The sequence below is a fragment of the Squalius cephalus genome, assembly GCF_949319135.1.
Source record: "Squalius cephalus genome assembly, chromosome: 7".
Classification (NCBI taxonomy): Eukaryota; Metazoa; Chordata; class Actinopteri; order Cypriniformes; family Leuciscidae; genus Squalius; species Squalius cephalus.
Genome location: NC_137128.1, coordinates 47,745,019 through 47,762,518, shown reverse-complemented (window position 1 = coordinate 47,762,518; position 17,500 = coordinate 47,745,019). Strand labels below are relative to the sequence as shown.

At 39.3% G+C, this 17,500-nt stretch overlaps 1 protein-coding gene across 3 annotated transcripts in view; it reads left to right on the top strand.

Annotated features, from left to right (window-relative positions):
• LOC307161988 (receptor-type tyrosine-protein phosphatase S-like) overlaps positions 1-17,500 on the top strand; it is a 156,163-nt gene that overhangs the window by 69,978 nt on the left and 68,685 nt on the right. For all 3 annotated transcript variants that reach the window (XM_079877007.1, XM_079877006.1, XM_079877005.1), the window contains exons 4-6: positions 2,706-2,851; positions 3,791-3,932; positions 14,529-14,717. In XM_079877007.1, coding sequence (XP_079733133.1) covers positions 2,706-2,851; positions 3,791-3,932; positions 14,529-14,717 — 477 coding nt within the window. The remainder of the gene's footprint in view (positions 1-2,705; positions 2,852-3,790; positions 3,933-14,528; positions 14,718-17,500) is intronic.

Below are 17,500 nucleotides of genomic sequence, written 5' to 3'. Positions count from 1 at the left end.
TGTGTGTGTGTGAGGGTAGCATGTACAGAGTGAACAGCAGCGGTCCTAGCACTGAGCCTTGTGGTACGCCATACTGAACTTGTGATCGATGAGACATCTCTTCATTTACTGCTACAAACTGATAACGGTCAGATAAGTATGATTTAAACCATGCTAGTGCAATTCCACTAATGCCAACATAGTTTTCTAGTCTATTTAAAAGAACGTTGTGGTCGATAGTGTCAAATGCAGCACTAAGATCGAGTAACACTAATAGAGAGACACAACTACGATCGGATGATAAGAGCACATCATTTGTGACTCTAATGAGAGCTGTCTCGGTAAGTATGGAACGGTCTAAATCCGGACTGGAAATCCTCCAGATATCATTTCTTTCTAGAAAGGGACACAGTTGTGAGGATACCGCCTTTTCTAGTATCTTTGATAGAAAAGGTAGAATCGAGATCGGCCTGTAATTGACTAATTCTGTACAATCAAGTTGCGTTTTTTTAACCAGCGGTTTAATCATAGCCAGCTTAAAGGTTTTTGGTACGTATCCTAGAGACAAAGACGAATTAATGATATTAAAGGGATAGTTCACTTTGAAATTAAATGTTGGTATGTTTTAGCTTACCTCAAGGGCATCCAAGATGTAGGTGTCTTTGTTTCCGCAGTAGTTTCAATTTAGATATTTTTAGGTCAACCCGTTCTTGTCTGTCAGTCGTATAATGCAGGTCTATGGTCACTGTCTGAAAGAGCATGCACAGAGAAGTCCACATTAAACAGTTCCCCATCGTAAGTACACACTGATGGCCTAAGACACGAAACGAGCGGTTTGTGTGAGAAAACGAACAGTATTTATATCGTTTTTACCTCTTGTACACTTTCCAGCGCTTGCGCAGACTAAAGGCGCGCGCCCTCAGATCACTTGGACGTGGCTGTGTACAAGAGGTAAAAACGATATAAATACTGTTCGTTTTCTCACACAAACCGCTCGTTTCGTGTCTTAGGCCATCAGTGTGTACTTACGATAGGGAATACAGCAATCTTTAGTGGCAGAAGTGATAGGTCTAACATATTTGAAACACGGAGTCGGCTTTGCAGCCTTGGCTAAATGAAGTTTACACAAGACTAGATAATGATCTGAGATGTCATCGCTCTGCTGCAGAATTTCAACGGCATCCACATCTATTCCGTGTGATAATATTAGATCTAGAGTATGATTACGACAATGAGTAGGTCCTGACACGTGTTGTCTAACTCCAATAGAGTTTACAATGTCTTTATATGCCAAACCCAATGCATCTTTTTCATTATCGATGTGTATATTAAAATCACCAACAATTAGTACTTTATCTGCAGTCAATATTAATTCTGATAGAAAGTCCGCAAATTCTTTGATAAAGTCTGTATGGTGCCCTGGTGGCCTGAATACAGTAGCCAGCACAAATCTCAAACGTGATTTATCGTTTACACTATATATTGCTATATTAAGCACCAACACTTCAAAAGAATTATATTTGAAACTGGACTTCTCAGTAATTCTGAAGATATTACTATAAATTACAGCAACACCACCCCCTTTGCCTGTCAGACGAGGCTCATGTTTATAACAGTAATCTTGCGGCGTGGACTCATTTAAAGTAATATAATCATCTGGTTTTAGCCAGTTTTTTTTATCATTTGTTCATCTGTATTATATCTGTTTTTTTGTTGTTGAAAATCAATAAAAAATGTATCCTTTAATGGGTTTGGGAGTTTTTTGTATTTCCTAGTCCGGGGAACAGACACAGTCTCTATATGATGATATCTAGTGAACGAGTCTCTCTGTGATGGGATTTATCTGGTTATTAGGACGTGTGGGTGTGTGTGTGTGTGTGTGTTGTATAATCTGATCCTCCTGCGTTCAGAGTCGAGTGTTTAGTGGCCTTTTATGAATCAGTCTGAGAGTTAGGCTGGGGTTTATTGCATCATTCACAGACTCGATATGCTCTTACAGACATCAGGACGTGTACAAGCTCCACAATTCTCTCTTTCACTGTCATCAGACCAATATGGATCTTTCAAGAGCCTGACAACTAGGAGCAGACTGATATTATAATGTCATTATATGTCAAGTCTCTTTAGACAGTACAGATCGTTTCACAGCAGCTTCGCAGTAATAAACAGGAACATATCAGAATCAGTGATGCAAACTTGATCAAATATGAGACAAATTCTGATTCTGCTGTAAAGCAGCTCTACAGAAGATCATAGAGTTATTATTCAGATCTTATTATTGCTCTTATGTATATTACTGAATATTAAGTGTCTTTTACATGTGTGTTCTGTGGACTAATACAGTTTAATTATGGCAGCACATAACAAACATATTTTGCACAAGGTTTACTGGAAATCTAAACAAAAATTGTTCATTGGCCAGCTGTGCTGTAACTCTCCCAGAATGCATTGCTCTGAAAAAAGTCCTTTAAATGCAAAAATTAATGTATGTATAAAAATAATCTCAGACTAATTCAAAAGGGCTTTTTGACATCGAGTGTGAGGTGTGTTCACCTCATTAGGAAGCGGTTGTGTTAATGTGTAGACGTCATCAGCTGCTGTCGATCTCCAGGTTTCACAGCGACTGTAAGTTGAAAGCTAACGATGATTAATTGATGAGGTCGTCTCTCAGTAACACTCGTGTGTGTGTGTGTGTGTGTGTGTGTGTGTGTGTGTGTGTGTTCCAGCGGCGCCTCAGTTCGTGAAGGTCCCGATGGATCAGATCGGCGTGTCCGGCGGAGTCGTGTCGTTCGTGTGCCAGGCCACAGGAGACCCCAAGCCTCAGGTGTTCTGGAACAAGAAGGGCAAGAAAGTGAATTCACAGAGAATAGAGGTGAGGAGCCAGACCTGTCAATCACTGACTGAGGACCTCAGCTCTACACCAGAGCGCATTACACTGACCCACAGATTCTGTTTCAAATAAAGGCTTCTCTATTGAACTTTCTATTCAGAATCCACATACATAAAGTCTGAAGCAGCACAACTGTTTCCGGCACTGATAATAATCCGAAATGTGCCTTCAGCAGCAAATCAGCATATTAGAATGATTTCTGAAGGATCATGTGACACTGAAACATGAGTGTGTGTGTGTGTGTGTGTGTGTGTGTGTGTGTGTGTGTGTGTGTTGCACCTGCGTCCTCACAGTTGGTGGGGAGAGTCTTTATTCTGCACTTTTGTGTTCAAACAGGAGGGGGATTCTAACTAATCTGTTCTCATGCATATGCAAATGAGATGCTAATGAACCGAGCAGAGGCCTTTATTCCTGTACAGTTACTTAAGCAGCAGAAGAAGAAAGAAACGTGTTTCTGAGGGCGAATGAAGCGTGTCGACTCTGTTAGCGCTGGAGACGAAGACAATGTCCATCAAAAGTGAAATAAGCTGAGGAAAGCATAAATGAGTTCAGACGCTGCTGGCTGATGTCACTTCCTGTGTGTGTGTGTGTGTGTGTGTGTGTGTGTGTGTGTGTGTGTGCGTACAGTAGGCCACATTTCATTCTCCACTGGGTTGATGTATTGAATTCTTCTGCACACGAACAATAATAGAAACATGATCTCGAATGAAGTTATTAGACTGGCAATACTGCAGAATCAGCTTTATAAGCCGTTAAAGAGTAAATAAACACACAGTTGTGCATATCCTGATGTCGTGATTACAGCAGTCCAAAATAATCTTCATTGATTTGATCATTGATAACGTTCTGTCTGCTTGTGAACTGATGTGGCTCTGCTGTGATTGGTGGATGTCTGCTCACTCTGCTCTGTCATTGGTCCAGACCATCGAGTTTGACGAAGGGGCGGGGGCAGTGCTTCGCATCCAGCCACTCAGAGCGCCTCGTGACGAAAACGCCTACGAGTGCGTCGCCAAAAACACTGAAGGAGAAATCACCAAGACCTCCACACTGTCCATCATCAGAGGTGAGATATTCCGTCATCATCATCGTCATCATCATCGTCATCATCATCATCATCATCGTCATCATCATCGCCATCATCATCATCGCCATCATCGCCTGCGCACGATTCTGATGAGAGCCTGATGACTCTGTTAGTCTGGTAATGAAGTGTGTTCCATCGGCAGTCACGGTGTGTTTAGTGAAGCGCAGACGCACGGCCGCTGTCTCTCTCTCACACACACACACACACACACACACACACTCCGACGGGTGATTTCCAGAGCATTGACAGAAACGGAGTGTGTCGAGTGTTGTGGAGGCGTGACACACTGATCAACCCTGATGCTGAAGCAGAACTTTAAAAGCTTTGTTCACCTAAAAAATACATTCTGTCATTCACTCTCTCTCTCTGTCATTCAAACCCATAAGACTTTGGTTCATCTCTGAAAAACAAATGAAGGGATTTAAACCCATCGAAAAAACAGGAAACGGCCATGAATCCAAATGAATCGAGCGGTTTAATCAGATTTATTTTGCCTTTTTTTTAGTGCTGGGCAGCGATTAAAGCGCAGCTCTCGCCAGGATTGAACCTAGGCTCTTTTTGTTAATCTACCCGAGCCAAACTTTCCTGTAAAAGCATAATTAGAATGGAAGCGCCACTTTAAGATTGACCGTGTTTTCGTTTTAGGTCAAAATGCCTGTTGAATGGGAGTTGGGTTAGGGTTAACTTTTGTGAATGGGAGTTGGGTTAGGGTTAACCCTGTTGAATGGGAGTTGGGTTAGGGTTAACCCTTGTGAATGGGAGTTGGGTTAGGGTTAACCCTTGTGAATGGGAGTTGGGTTAGGGTTAACCCTTATGGGAGTTGGGTTAGGGTTAACCCTTGTGAATGGGAGTTGGGTTAGGGTTAACCCTGTTGAATGGGAGTTGGGTTAGGGTTAACCCTGTTGAATGGGAGTTGGGTTAGGGTTAACCCTTATGGGAGTTGGGTTAGGGTTAACCCTTGTGAATGGGAGTTGGGTTAGGGTTAACCCTGTTGAATGGGAGTTGGGTTAGGGTTAACCCTTGTGAATGGGAGTGAATGGGGCACTTCTATGATAGCACCAAAATCGGTATTTCTAAAACACCAAGAAGGCTGGACACAACATGAAACTGCTGGAAGTGTCACCAGCGGCTCCACACATGAACTCCAGCACTGAGAACATTGTTTGTGTACACAGAGTTTACTAAAAAGAAAGGTTTTGTACGACTCACGTCATCAGTTAGTGTTTCCGGTGGCTGGGATTTTGTCAGTCAAAAGCAGTCGACTAGTTTAAGAGCCTAGGTTCAATTTTGTCGAGAGTTACCCTTTAATCACATCAAAAATAAAAGTTTGTGTTTACAAAATATATGTGTGTGTACTCTGTATAATTATTTTGTATATATAAATACACACACATGCATGTATTTAATAAATATTTGAATGTATATATTGTATATATATATATAATTATAATTATTTTATATATAAATAAAAAAAAATCTTAATATATAATAAAATGCATGTGCTGTGCTCAGAATATCGATACAGCGATACATCGTCAAGAACTCCTGATCGATGCGCGTATTGATACTGTTGTGCTTACAGTATGTAGCCGATTCAGGGCTCGAATTTCGGCGCGGGATTGCGGGTATTGCGCATAATTTTAATCATTCCTGCACTTTAGCATGTAGATTGTATGAGTAAATGAATCCACACAGACTATAAAATCAGATAAGTCATTTTAAAACTTAATGCGAGACGCAATTTCACAAAGAGCGTGAAGCCTTGTTTATACTTTCGCCTGGCTCCGCTGCACGATCTCCGCCGCCTGCGCGCGCACCTCCCCGAACGGACGAGACGTTTATACTCGACGCGCTCACAAACAGCTCGCGAGTAACAAAAGTTATTTTTCGCGGATTATATCACTTTAACAAACAAAAACATTTCGGTCTTGTTGAGTATTCTCTAAACACAGTCGGTTATGTCTTAAGCATAAAACGCATGATGGGACAGTATGTGATAGTATAATGAAATCAGGATCCGTGCACTAGCTCTTAAAGGGACAGAAGCCATATGTGTCTGTCATTAATATTGTTGTCAAGACAACACAAGATGGTTTTAATTTTAAGGAATCTGGATTAATAGCCTATGTATTTAATTTAGTCAGGACTAAAATACTACCCAGTGTTATTTTACATTTGATTACTTTATTCAGTTTCTAGTATTTCTGAATACTAGTGCTAGACCTATTCAAAAAGTTTTCTCTTTATTGGTAGGCTATCTTGTTCTATTGTATTTATTTGTGCTACTTTTTACAATTTAATTCAAAGATTGAAATCAATCTCAAAAGATTACAAATACATTAATGCACTTCAAATGTCAGGATTTACCACCATACAGTGTTGTCGAGAATAACGGCTTCAGACAATTGCTTCACGAGCGTGAGCCACGCTACACGATAGGCTACCAACACGTCAGTTTTTAACGGCAATTCCCCGGATGTATGATGAAGTTAAGTGAGACGTTCTGCTGTCACTCCCTGAGCATGTCGATCAATTGTTGTTTCTGCATAAAAATCTGAAGATGTAATTGTTTAAAATGATTTCAACGTAATGTGAAGAAATGACTTTGTTTGGTGCACATTCCAACACTTAAGACCAAATTGTTAAATAATCAGAAGCAGAGACTTTAAAAGTAGAAGGAAGAGCCATTTTAAGCTTTTTTGTGACAATTTTTTTATTTCATTTAACTCATTGTTTTTTTATGACAAAAACTAAATAGTTTTTCAGTGATCACAACTGTTATAACACTGGTTATACAATAAACATATTCTACTGTTACTAAACTCTGAAATTCCAAATTGATTGTTATCGTGATGCATATCGTATCGTGGCTTTAGTATCGTGATGCGTATCGTATCGTGACATTGTTGGTGATACACAGCCTGTGTGTGTATTTATATATATATATAAAATAATTATACAATATAATTACACACACATATATTATGTAACCACAAACTTTTATTTTTGATGAATCTGTTCATCTATTAAAGTGATTGTCTCTTCAGGAAACCACTTGATTCATATGGATTCATTTTATAAACTCTTTATTAATACTTTGGATGAACCGGAGTCTCGTGTGTTTGAGAGTAATGATGAGTTTCCGTGTTAGACTAGCAGTGACCGCTTTAGACCGGCCTTTCTCTGTTTGAGCCAAAGAGGCTTAAGGTTTGTTTGTTGTGGTCAGATCTGAAATGTTTTATTGAGATCTAGGGCCCTATCTCGCACCCGCGCACAGCGGCCTCTTCCCTCCACAGACGCACGTCGGTAAACTAGGGAATGAACTTGCACTCCCGGGGGCGGTTCAGCGAAGAGAGGAGGCGTGTTCCGGCGCAAACGTTCCCTGGTGCTATTTTGCAGTTTCAGAAAACAGTTCCGCCACTGACCAGGAGAAACCTCGTCTAGAGTCAGTGGCGCATGTTATTCAGATGCTATTTTAAAGGCGCATGCTTGGCCATAATGTAGCCTGTGCACAACACACACACACTTTGCTTCTCTCATCTACACAGTTCTCATTTTTAGAAAATCATACATTATTACAAGGAACAATATTCCACACGAGGGAAATCATTGTTGTGCAGATGTGAAGAATAGGCATAAATCTAGCTTACACATTTACCCAGATTATCATACGCCTGTTTAACCGAAGCTAATTTGGGTGTGTTTCTCCATCCCCAATGTCACTTCTCTGTGTTTTACGGCCCTGACGGGAACGCCGGTCTCCTCGGCTGTGAACCGCTCCTGGCAAATCCGCCGTTATAATAGCAATCCGCCATGGAACAAGCGCGCCTGCTCTTAAAGGGAATGTGAGATGACGCTCTGACTGGTTTATTTCACGTTACGCCCAAACCACACCTATGAGTAATGAAGCAACTTCAGACCAACACATTCTAGATTTGCGTCGGAGAGTCATTTATCCCGCCGGTGTAAGAGCAACAGCGCCCGAGACCCGCTCACAGAGTTACTTGCGTTTCGCGCTTGATACTTGCGTTTCAGATCGTTAAAATAGGGCCCATTATCTTCATCAGTTTGTGCTGTGAGGTGTAATGAGGAGGATGAGGATGATGAGGATGATGATGAGGAGGATGAAGGCTGATCGACTGGAGCAGCAGAAAGCGTGTGTCTGGGGAATAATACACACACACACACACATCTGTCACTGTTGCCGTGGAAACAACCTTAAACGCATTTGTGTGTGGTCAGTTGTGTGTCTCTCGCTGGTTTCACTCTCAGCTCATGAACTGTATTATCTTGCAGCTGTGTGTGTGTGTGTGTGTGTGTGTGTGTGTGTGTGTGTGTGTGTGTGTGAGAGTGTGTGTGAGAGTGTGTGAGAGTGTGTGTGTGTGTGAGGTCAGTTGTGTGTCTCTTGCTGGTTTCTCTCTCAGCTCATGAACTGTATTATCCTGCAGTTGAATCACACGTTCATTAGTAGTCTTGTTTAGATCTTATTTAAATCTTGTTTAGATCTTGTATAGATCTTGTTTAGATCTTATTTAAATCTTATTTAGATCTTGTTTAGATCTTATTTAAATCTTGTTTAGATCTTGTTTAGCTCCATTAGCTCAGCGCTTCTGCTCCATAAACTGACTGACACACGACTCTGATTTTATTTCTGTTTCTGAGCTGCTGTTAGTCACCATCCACTTCCCTCAGACACAGCTGTGTTCAACCTTTCCCACCACACACACACACACACACACACTCTCACACACAGAGTGTGTGTGTGTGTGTGTGTGTGTGTGTGTGTGTGTGTGTGTGTGTGTGTGTGTGAGTGTGTGTGTGTGTGTGTGTGTGTGTGTGTGTGTGTGTGTGTGTGTGTGTGTGTGTGTGTGAGTGTGTTTGTGTGTGTGTGTGTGTGTGTGTATGTGTGTGTGTGTGCGTGAGTGTGTGCGCGTGTGTGTGCGTGTGTGTGTGTGTGTCTGTGTGTCACTGGCGTCTGTGTTATTCTCCTCTGTAAACACACACGGGTTTATCCTCTTCTCTCAGTCGGACCCTCAGGGACACGCCGTCTGTTTTTATTGTTAATCCAACAGCAAATGTTCATTAAAAATGTATAATACGCATAATGGATTTTAGTCTTATTAGCATATTTTTTTATCATACAGAAGTAACTGCCAAGATCGATTTATGTGAGTGAAGTTCATTCATTTTGTTGTTTTTTGCGGCACATTCAGCTGATTTGAAACTGTCACTGAAATCAAAATGGCCAATTCTTGTTTTTTCTGTAATATCGCAGTGTTTATTGTAAATGATTCATCTGTGCACATCGTTAGTGTGTTATTAATCTTGAGTCAGAATAAGTTCCTCTTGCAGCATCTCTTCTCTTCTCTGATGACGAGGGCGGGGCAACCTGTCACTCACATGAGATCAGCCAATAGCAAACCACAACCATCCAATCAACTCCCCACAGACACAATCAAGCCCCGCCCACATGTGTTCTTGTTCCAGAAGCGTTTCACTCGATATACGACACAATAGAGGAGCTCAACTTCTCTTTCATGCCAACAGTAAAGTCTAACGTGTCTAATTTGCCCCAATGTGTCGGCTGCCGAGGTCCTGACCCTTGACCCCTGACCCCTGTTAACCTGTTGTAGAATAAGAGGGAGTCTGTAGTTCATCATTGTGTTGCTCACATTGGTCTAAAGGGCGTCTCCTGTAAATGTCGAGGAGCTCTTGCTCCCTAATATAAGCGAATCCTGGCCTTTACGCTGGTGTTCACTGTCCCTCCTCATCTCCGCTGACTCTCTAATTAAAGCCAACAAATAATTAGCGGCGCTGCAAACACGCGGCTGTGTAACATGTAATTGATGGTTAGGTGAACATGTGCGCAGTGATTATGAATGTACATAATTACAGTATTCCAGCGCCAGGCGTGTGTGTTGCTCCCATGTACCTCTGATAATCTCAGTGGTTTTGAGGAGACGACTGGTTTATTTATATCAGCGTAATAATCCGCCCACTGAAAGCCATATCTGTGTGAGCCAGTCACGATCATTGCATCTGAAGTCCCGCGTAAGTGGGCCGCTAATGTGAACAGATGCGAGGAATAGTCTTCAATCACTGAGAAGGACGTTTATCTCGCGAGAAGTTTCCAACAGCTCATGTTTCTGAACCTGTTTCACACCAAGAGCCATATCTATAACCATAACTATAACCATAACGTTCACAGCAAAAACCATAACCATAACTATAACTATATCAGTGTTCATACCAAGAGCCATAACTATAACCATAACTATATCAGTGTTCACACCAAGAGCCATAACTATAACCATAACTATATCAGTGTTCACACCAAGAGCCATAACTATAACCATAACTATATCAGTGTTCACACCAAGAGCCATAACTATAACCATAACGTTCACAGCAAAAACCATAACCATAACTATAACTATATCAGTGTTCTCACCAAGAGCCATAACCATAACTATAACTATATCAGTGTTCTCACCAAGAGCCATAACTATAACCATAACTATAACCATAACGTTCACAGCAAAAACCATAACCATAACTATAACTATATCAGTGTTCACACCAAGAGCCATAACCATAACTATAACTATATCAGTGTTCTCACCAAGAGCCATAACTATAACCATAACTATAACCATAACGTTCACAGCAAAAACCATAACCATAACTATAACTATATCAGTGTTCATACCAAGAGCCATAACTATAACCATAACTATATCAGTGTTCACACCAAGAGCCATAACTATAACCATAACTATATCAGTGTTCACACCAAGAGCCATAACTATAACCATAACTATATCAGTGTTCACACCAAGAGCCATAACTATAACCATAACGTTCACAGCAAAAACCATAACCATAACTATAACTATATCAGTGTTCTCACCAAGAGCCATAACTATAACCATAACTATAACCATAACGTTCACAGCAAAAACCATAACCATAACTATAACTATATCAGTGTTCATACCAAGAGCCATAACTATAACCATAACTATATCAGTGTTCATACCAAGAGCCATAATTATAACCATAACTATATCAGTGTTCACACCAAGAGCCATAACTATAACCATAACTATATCAGTGTTCATACCAAGAGCCATAACTATAACCATAACGTTCACAGCAAAAACCATAACCATAACTATAACTATATCAGTGTTCATACCAAGAGCCATAACTATAACCATAACTATATCAGTGTTCACACCAAGAGCCATAACTATAACCATAACTATATCAGTGTTCATACCAAGAGCCATAACTATAACCATAACGTTCACAGCAAAAACCATAACCATAACTATAACTATATCAGTGTTCACACCAAGAGCCATAACTATAACCATAACTATATCAGTGTTCACACCAAGAGCCATAACTATAACCATAACTATATCAGTGTCCACACCAAGAGCCATAACTATAACCATAACCATAACTATAACTATATCAGTGTTCACACCAAGAGCCATAACCATAACTATAACTATATCAGTGTTCACACCAAGAGCCATAACTATAACCATAACTATAACCATAACGTTCACAGCAAAAACCATAACCATAACTATAACTATATCAGTGTTCATACCAAGAGCCATAACTATAACCATAACTATATCAGTGTTCACACCAAGAGCCATAACTATAACCATAACTATATCAGTGTTCATACCAAGAGCCATAACTATAACCATAACGTTCACAGCAAAAACCATAACCATAACTATAACTATATCAGTGTTCATACCAAGAGCCATAACTATAACCATAACTATAACCATAACGTTCACAGCAAAAACCATAACCATAACCAGAACTATATCAGTGTTCATACCAAGAGCCATAACTATAACCATAACGTTCACAGCAAAAACCATAACCATAACTATAACTATATCAGTGTTCACACCAAGAGCCATAACTATAACCATAACTATAACCATAACGTTCACAGCAAAAACCATAACCATAACCATAACTATATCAGTGTTCACACCAAGAGCCATAACTATAACCATAACTATAACCATAACGTTCACAGCAAAAACCATAACCATAACCATAACTATATCAGTGTTCATACCAAGAGCCATAACTATAACCATAACGTTCACAGCAAAAACCATAACCATAACTATAACTATATCAGTGTTCACACCAAGAGCCATAACTATAACCATAACTATAACCATAACGTTCACAGCAAAAACCATAACCATAACCATAACTATATCAGTGTTCACACCAAGAGCCATAACTATAACGTTCACAGCAAAAACCATAACCATAACCATAACTATATCAGTGTTCATACCAAGAGCCATAACTATAACCATAACTATATCAGTGTTCACACCAAGAGCCATAACTATAACCATAACTATATCAGTGTCCACACAAAAACCATAACCATAACCATAACTATAACTATATTATCAGTGTTCACACCAAGAGCCATAACTATAACTATAACTATAACTATATCAGTGTTCACACCAAGAGCCATTACTATAACCATAACTATATCAGTGTCCACACCAAAAACCATAACCATAACCATAACTATAACTATATTATCAGTGTTCACACCAAGAGCCATAACTATAACCATAACTATATCAGTGTCCACACCAAAAACCATAACCATAACCATAACTATAACTATATTATCAGTGTTCACACCAAGAGCCATAACTATAACCATAACCATAACCATAACTATAACTATATTATCAGTGTTCACACCAAGAGCCATAACTATAACCATAACCATAACTATAACTATAACTATATCAGTGTTCACACCAAGAGCCATAACTATAACCATAACTATATCAGTGTTCACACCAAGAGCCATAACTATAACCATAACCATAATTATAACTATATCAGTGTTCACACCAAGAGCCATAACTATATCAGTGTTCACACCAAGAGCCATAACTATAACCATAACCATAACTATAACTATATCAGTGTTCACACCAAGAGCCATAACTATAACCATAACTATAACTATATCAGTGTTCACACCAAGAGCCATAACTATAACCATAACCATAACTATAATTATATCAGTGTTCACACCAAGAGCCATAACTATAACCATAACTATATCAGTGTTCACACAAAGAGCCATAACTATAACCATAACTATATCAGTGTTCACACCAAGAGCCATAACTATAACCATAACTATATCAGTGTTCACACCAAGAGCCATAACTATAACCATAACTATATCAGTGTTCACACCAAGAGCCATAACTATAACCATAACTATATCAGTGTTCACACCAAGAGCCATAACTATAACCATAACTATATCAATGTTCACACCAAGAGCCATAACTATAACCATAACTATATCAGTGTTCACACCAATAACCATAACTATATCAGTGTTCACACCAAGAGCCATAACTATAACCATAACCATAACTATAACTATATCAGTGTTCACACCAAGAGCCATAACTATAACCATAACTATATCAGTGTTCACACCAATAACCATAACTATATCAGTGTTCACACCAAGAGCCATAACTATAACCATAACCATAACTATAACTATATCAGTGTTCACACCAAGAGCCATAACTATAACCATAACTATAACCATAACTATATCAGTGTTCACACCAAGAGCCATAACTATAACCATAACTATATCAGTGTTCACACCAAGAGCCATAACTATAACCATAACTATATCAGTGTTCACACCAATAACCATAACTATATCAGTGTTCACACCAAGAGTCATAACTATAACCATAACCATAACTATAACTATATCAGTGTTCACACCAAGAGCCATAACTATAACCATAACTATAACCATAACTATATCAGTGTTCACACCAAGAGCCATAACTATAACCATAACTATATCAGTGTTCACACCAAGAACCATAACTATAACCATAACTATAATTATATCAGTGTTCACACCAAGAACCATAACTATAAAAAAAACTGGCATTGTGTATTATGAATATTGTTGTTCTTTGTCGAATTGCTCTGGTTCATCATTTGTAAATCACTTTAGATAAAAGCGTCTGCTGAATGCATGAACGTAAACACACTGATGCTGAAATATTTCAGATATTTCCTTGTCTGATGCTGGAGTTTACCGTATACCGATCTGATCATCATTTCCTCTGATTATAATATTTCAGAGAGTCATGTCATGTGTTCAGCTGCTCAATCTCAGTCTGCCCGACTGACGAATCAATCACTCTCTCTGATCTAATCTGTCAAACAGGTTTGCAATAAGGTCTGAATCTTTGTGATTCAGTTTGACCCATGCAGACAGCTCACACCAAAAATAATAACAGGATACTTTATAAGACAGAAAACAGAAAGATCCCCAGATGAGGCTGATATTTAGTGTCTTTTGTAATTTCACAGCAACACTAATCTATATAAAAAATATCTGTAACAGTCTCCAGTGTTGTGTCCCGTCACACTCTTGTGCATGAGTGATCCTCTGAGCGTCTCCTCCGCGCATTAATGTTTTGGGGTGTGTTTCAGAGGACCTGCTGCCCTTCGGCTTCCCCAGCATCGACATGGGCCCTCAGCTGAAGGTGGTGGAGAGAACCAGAACCGCCACCATGCTGTGCGCCGCCAGCGGGATCCCCGACCCCGAGATCTCCTGGTTCAAGGACTTTCTCCCCGTGGAGCCGGCGCTCAGCCAAGGCCGAATCAAGCAGCTGCGATCAGGTACGATCCTCACGAGATCCTCACGAGAGCTTCGTCAGGACGGTTTCACAGTCAATTATGAATTCATGTATTCACAGTTTCTGTATTATGAATGTTTAAGGCCAGAGAAGTCATTTGTTGAGGTCAATTTGTAAAGAAAGACTACACGCCTGCGCACACATATATTCAAGCGCGCATACCTATAGACTAAACGCGTAATACGCATGTGCGCACCGTCACCGTTTCACAGATTCACGTTTTTGAAGTTCACACGGAGATGATAACGTTTTTCTAAATTTTCTAAAATTCAACGCCAATCCAATAAATACAATCTCTGTTTTTTCTGAATTAAGTCGTTGGGAATTACTAGTCATCCAATTTTTACATCAACTATGCATTCCACTAATTTTGTGAATTGGTAAGTTTTCTCAGGGCGTGAAGAAATATAGAGCTGAGTATCATCAGCATAACAGTGAAAACTAATGTCAGTCAAGTCAAGTCATCTTCATTTATATAGCGCTTTTAACAATGTGCTATATTAATTCCATGCTTCCTAATGATATCTCCCAAGGGTAGCATGTACAGAGTGAACAGCAGTGGTCCTAGTACTGAGCCTTGTGGTACTTTGTGGCCTTACTGAACTTGTGATCAATTAGACATCTCTTCATTTACTGCTACAAACTGATAACGGTCTGAAACCATGCTAATGCAATTCCACTAATGCCAACATAAGTCTATTCAAAAGAATGTTCCTCTTCTTTTTCGAGTCTATTCAAAATGAGTTCCATGCTTTAACCTGTGAACCGTCACATACACATTTTTGAGCATAGATCTGAACTTATCTTGCTTTGGCATGCAGACCTGCACTCTTAGAAAAGGTTCAGTGGAGTTCTATATAGAACCCTTGGGTTCTTGACCCAGTTTTAAAAAAAGGTTCTATATAGAACACTAGGTAACTAAACATGCAGACCTTCACTCAATAGAGAACTTTAAGGTTCTTGACTCAATTTCAAAGAAGCAAAAATGTTCTATGTAAGGAGAAATGTCTTAAATTATTGCATAATTTTTTCATGTTTAACGGGTTATTTAATTTATTTCTACTGAAAGTGTTTACAAGCATTTCATTCATAAAATTTAATCAAAAATGTACTTAAACAAAATGAATTAATTAAAACTAAATCCATAAAATGATCCCATGATGGGAAGGTTCTGTATATGAAGCGCCTGACGGAAACCTTTAGGCTTCTATATAGAAGAGCGTAAGGTTGGTCTCTGAAGAAACACTTATTGCAGAACTGAAAGCACTTAAAAACATGAAAAGTGTCAAAATGTTATAGAAGTTTATTGCTATTTATTTGACTCTAAAATTGTTATAAATTCAAAGCCATATGTCTAACCAAGTTGTGTTCCAAATTTTAAGTTTAAATCACAAAACTGTAGCCACTAAAAGGTTTTAAAGTGCTGATTCCATGTAAACGTAACGCCCAATTTCAAAACAGTAAATTCCCCCTTAATTATATCCCTTAAAGCTCATCTTTGATCACCAAAATTACATATTTAAAGTTTTTTCCTTGAAAAGAAATACTTAAAATATCTTGAATGTAACTCGACACCCTCACCTCATTTAGTATGCGTGGTTCTATGAATATGCAAATGAGCCCCGCCTCCACTCACTCACTCAGCTCAGAGATCCACTGGTTGACGATCACACGTTGATCTGATTGGTTACAAGGTAGTTTGTGACGCCAGAAACGTGTTTTTGAGACTGTCTTTGGTTCACTGCAGGTTTAAGGAGGAAATACTCAGCAATGCTGTCGACTTATGAATTTACACATGCTTTGTCTTAAAGCATATTAAAAACACCACATAGACACATAAACAACATTACAAGCTGGATTTTCACCACAGGGGGACTTAAGCTTTCAAATAAGACCTAATACATGATGATTGCTAAACTATGCAATAGTGTGGGTGTGACACACTGACAGTAAACATGTTAAACTGCCTGAATGTCAAGGCGTGATTGTGGATCTACGGCCTCTCGTACGAAGGCGTTTCAAATCAGCTCTAATAACGGTGTGAGGACTCTTCAGCGTGTGGACTGATGAAGTGAGTGATTAGCAGGTCTCCTCTCTATTACGCTGGGGTTTGGATAGGCGGTCATTTCTGAAATGACCACTTTCTTCAAGACTCGAACCGCAGCTGGAGCTCCAAGCCTTTGATTCGATGACTTTGACTGTAATGTGGAGTCCGAAACATGGGACGGAAACGTCCTTGATTTGTGCTGTTCTCAAGACACATTTAGAGTGAACTCTGGTACGGAATTCGTTGTGGGATGTGTTTTTAAACTAGGATTCGTCCTGTACTAGTTTAACATGAACTGATTCACCCTGTACGATTCTCACATACATTATTATACATTCTTTAAAACTAAAGCTTCCAAAAGTGGATTTTTCGCACTAATGCAATAGAAGAACCTTTTTGGTTCCCCACAGAACCTTTCAGTGATCAGTTCTTAAAATAACCATCTTTTCTTAGTTTGAAGAACATTTTAATAATCTAAAGAACCTTTTTCTATTATGAAGAACCTTTTCATGATTTCATGGAACCTTCGATGCCAATGAACAACCTTAATTTTTAAGAGTCTGGAATCTTTCCATTGCACTAAAGGTTGTTTATAGTGGAAAAAAGTCCTTTATTAAAATGATTAAAATGTTCATTACACTGAGAACAGGGTGAACAGCAGCGGTCCTAGTACTGAGCCTTGTGGTACTCCACACTGAACTTGTGATCGATGAGACATC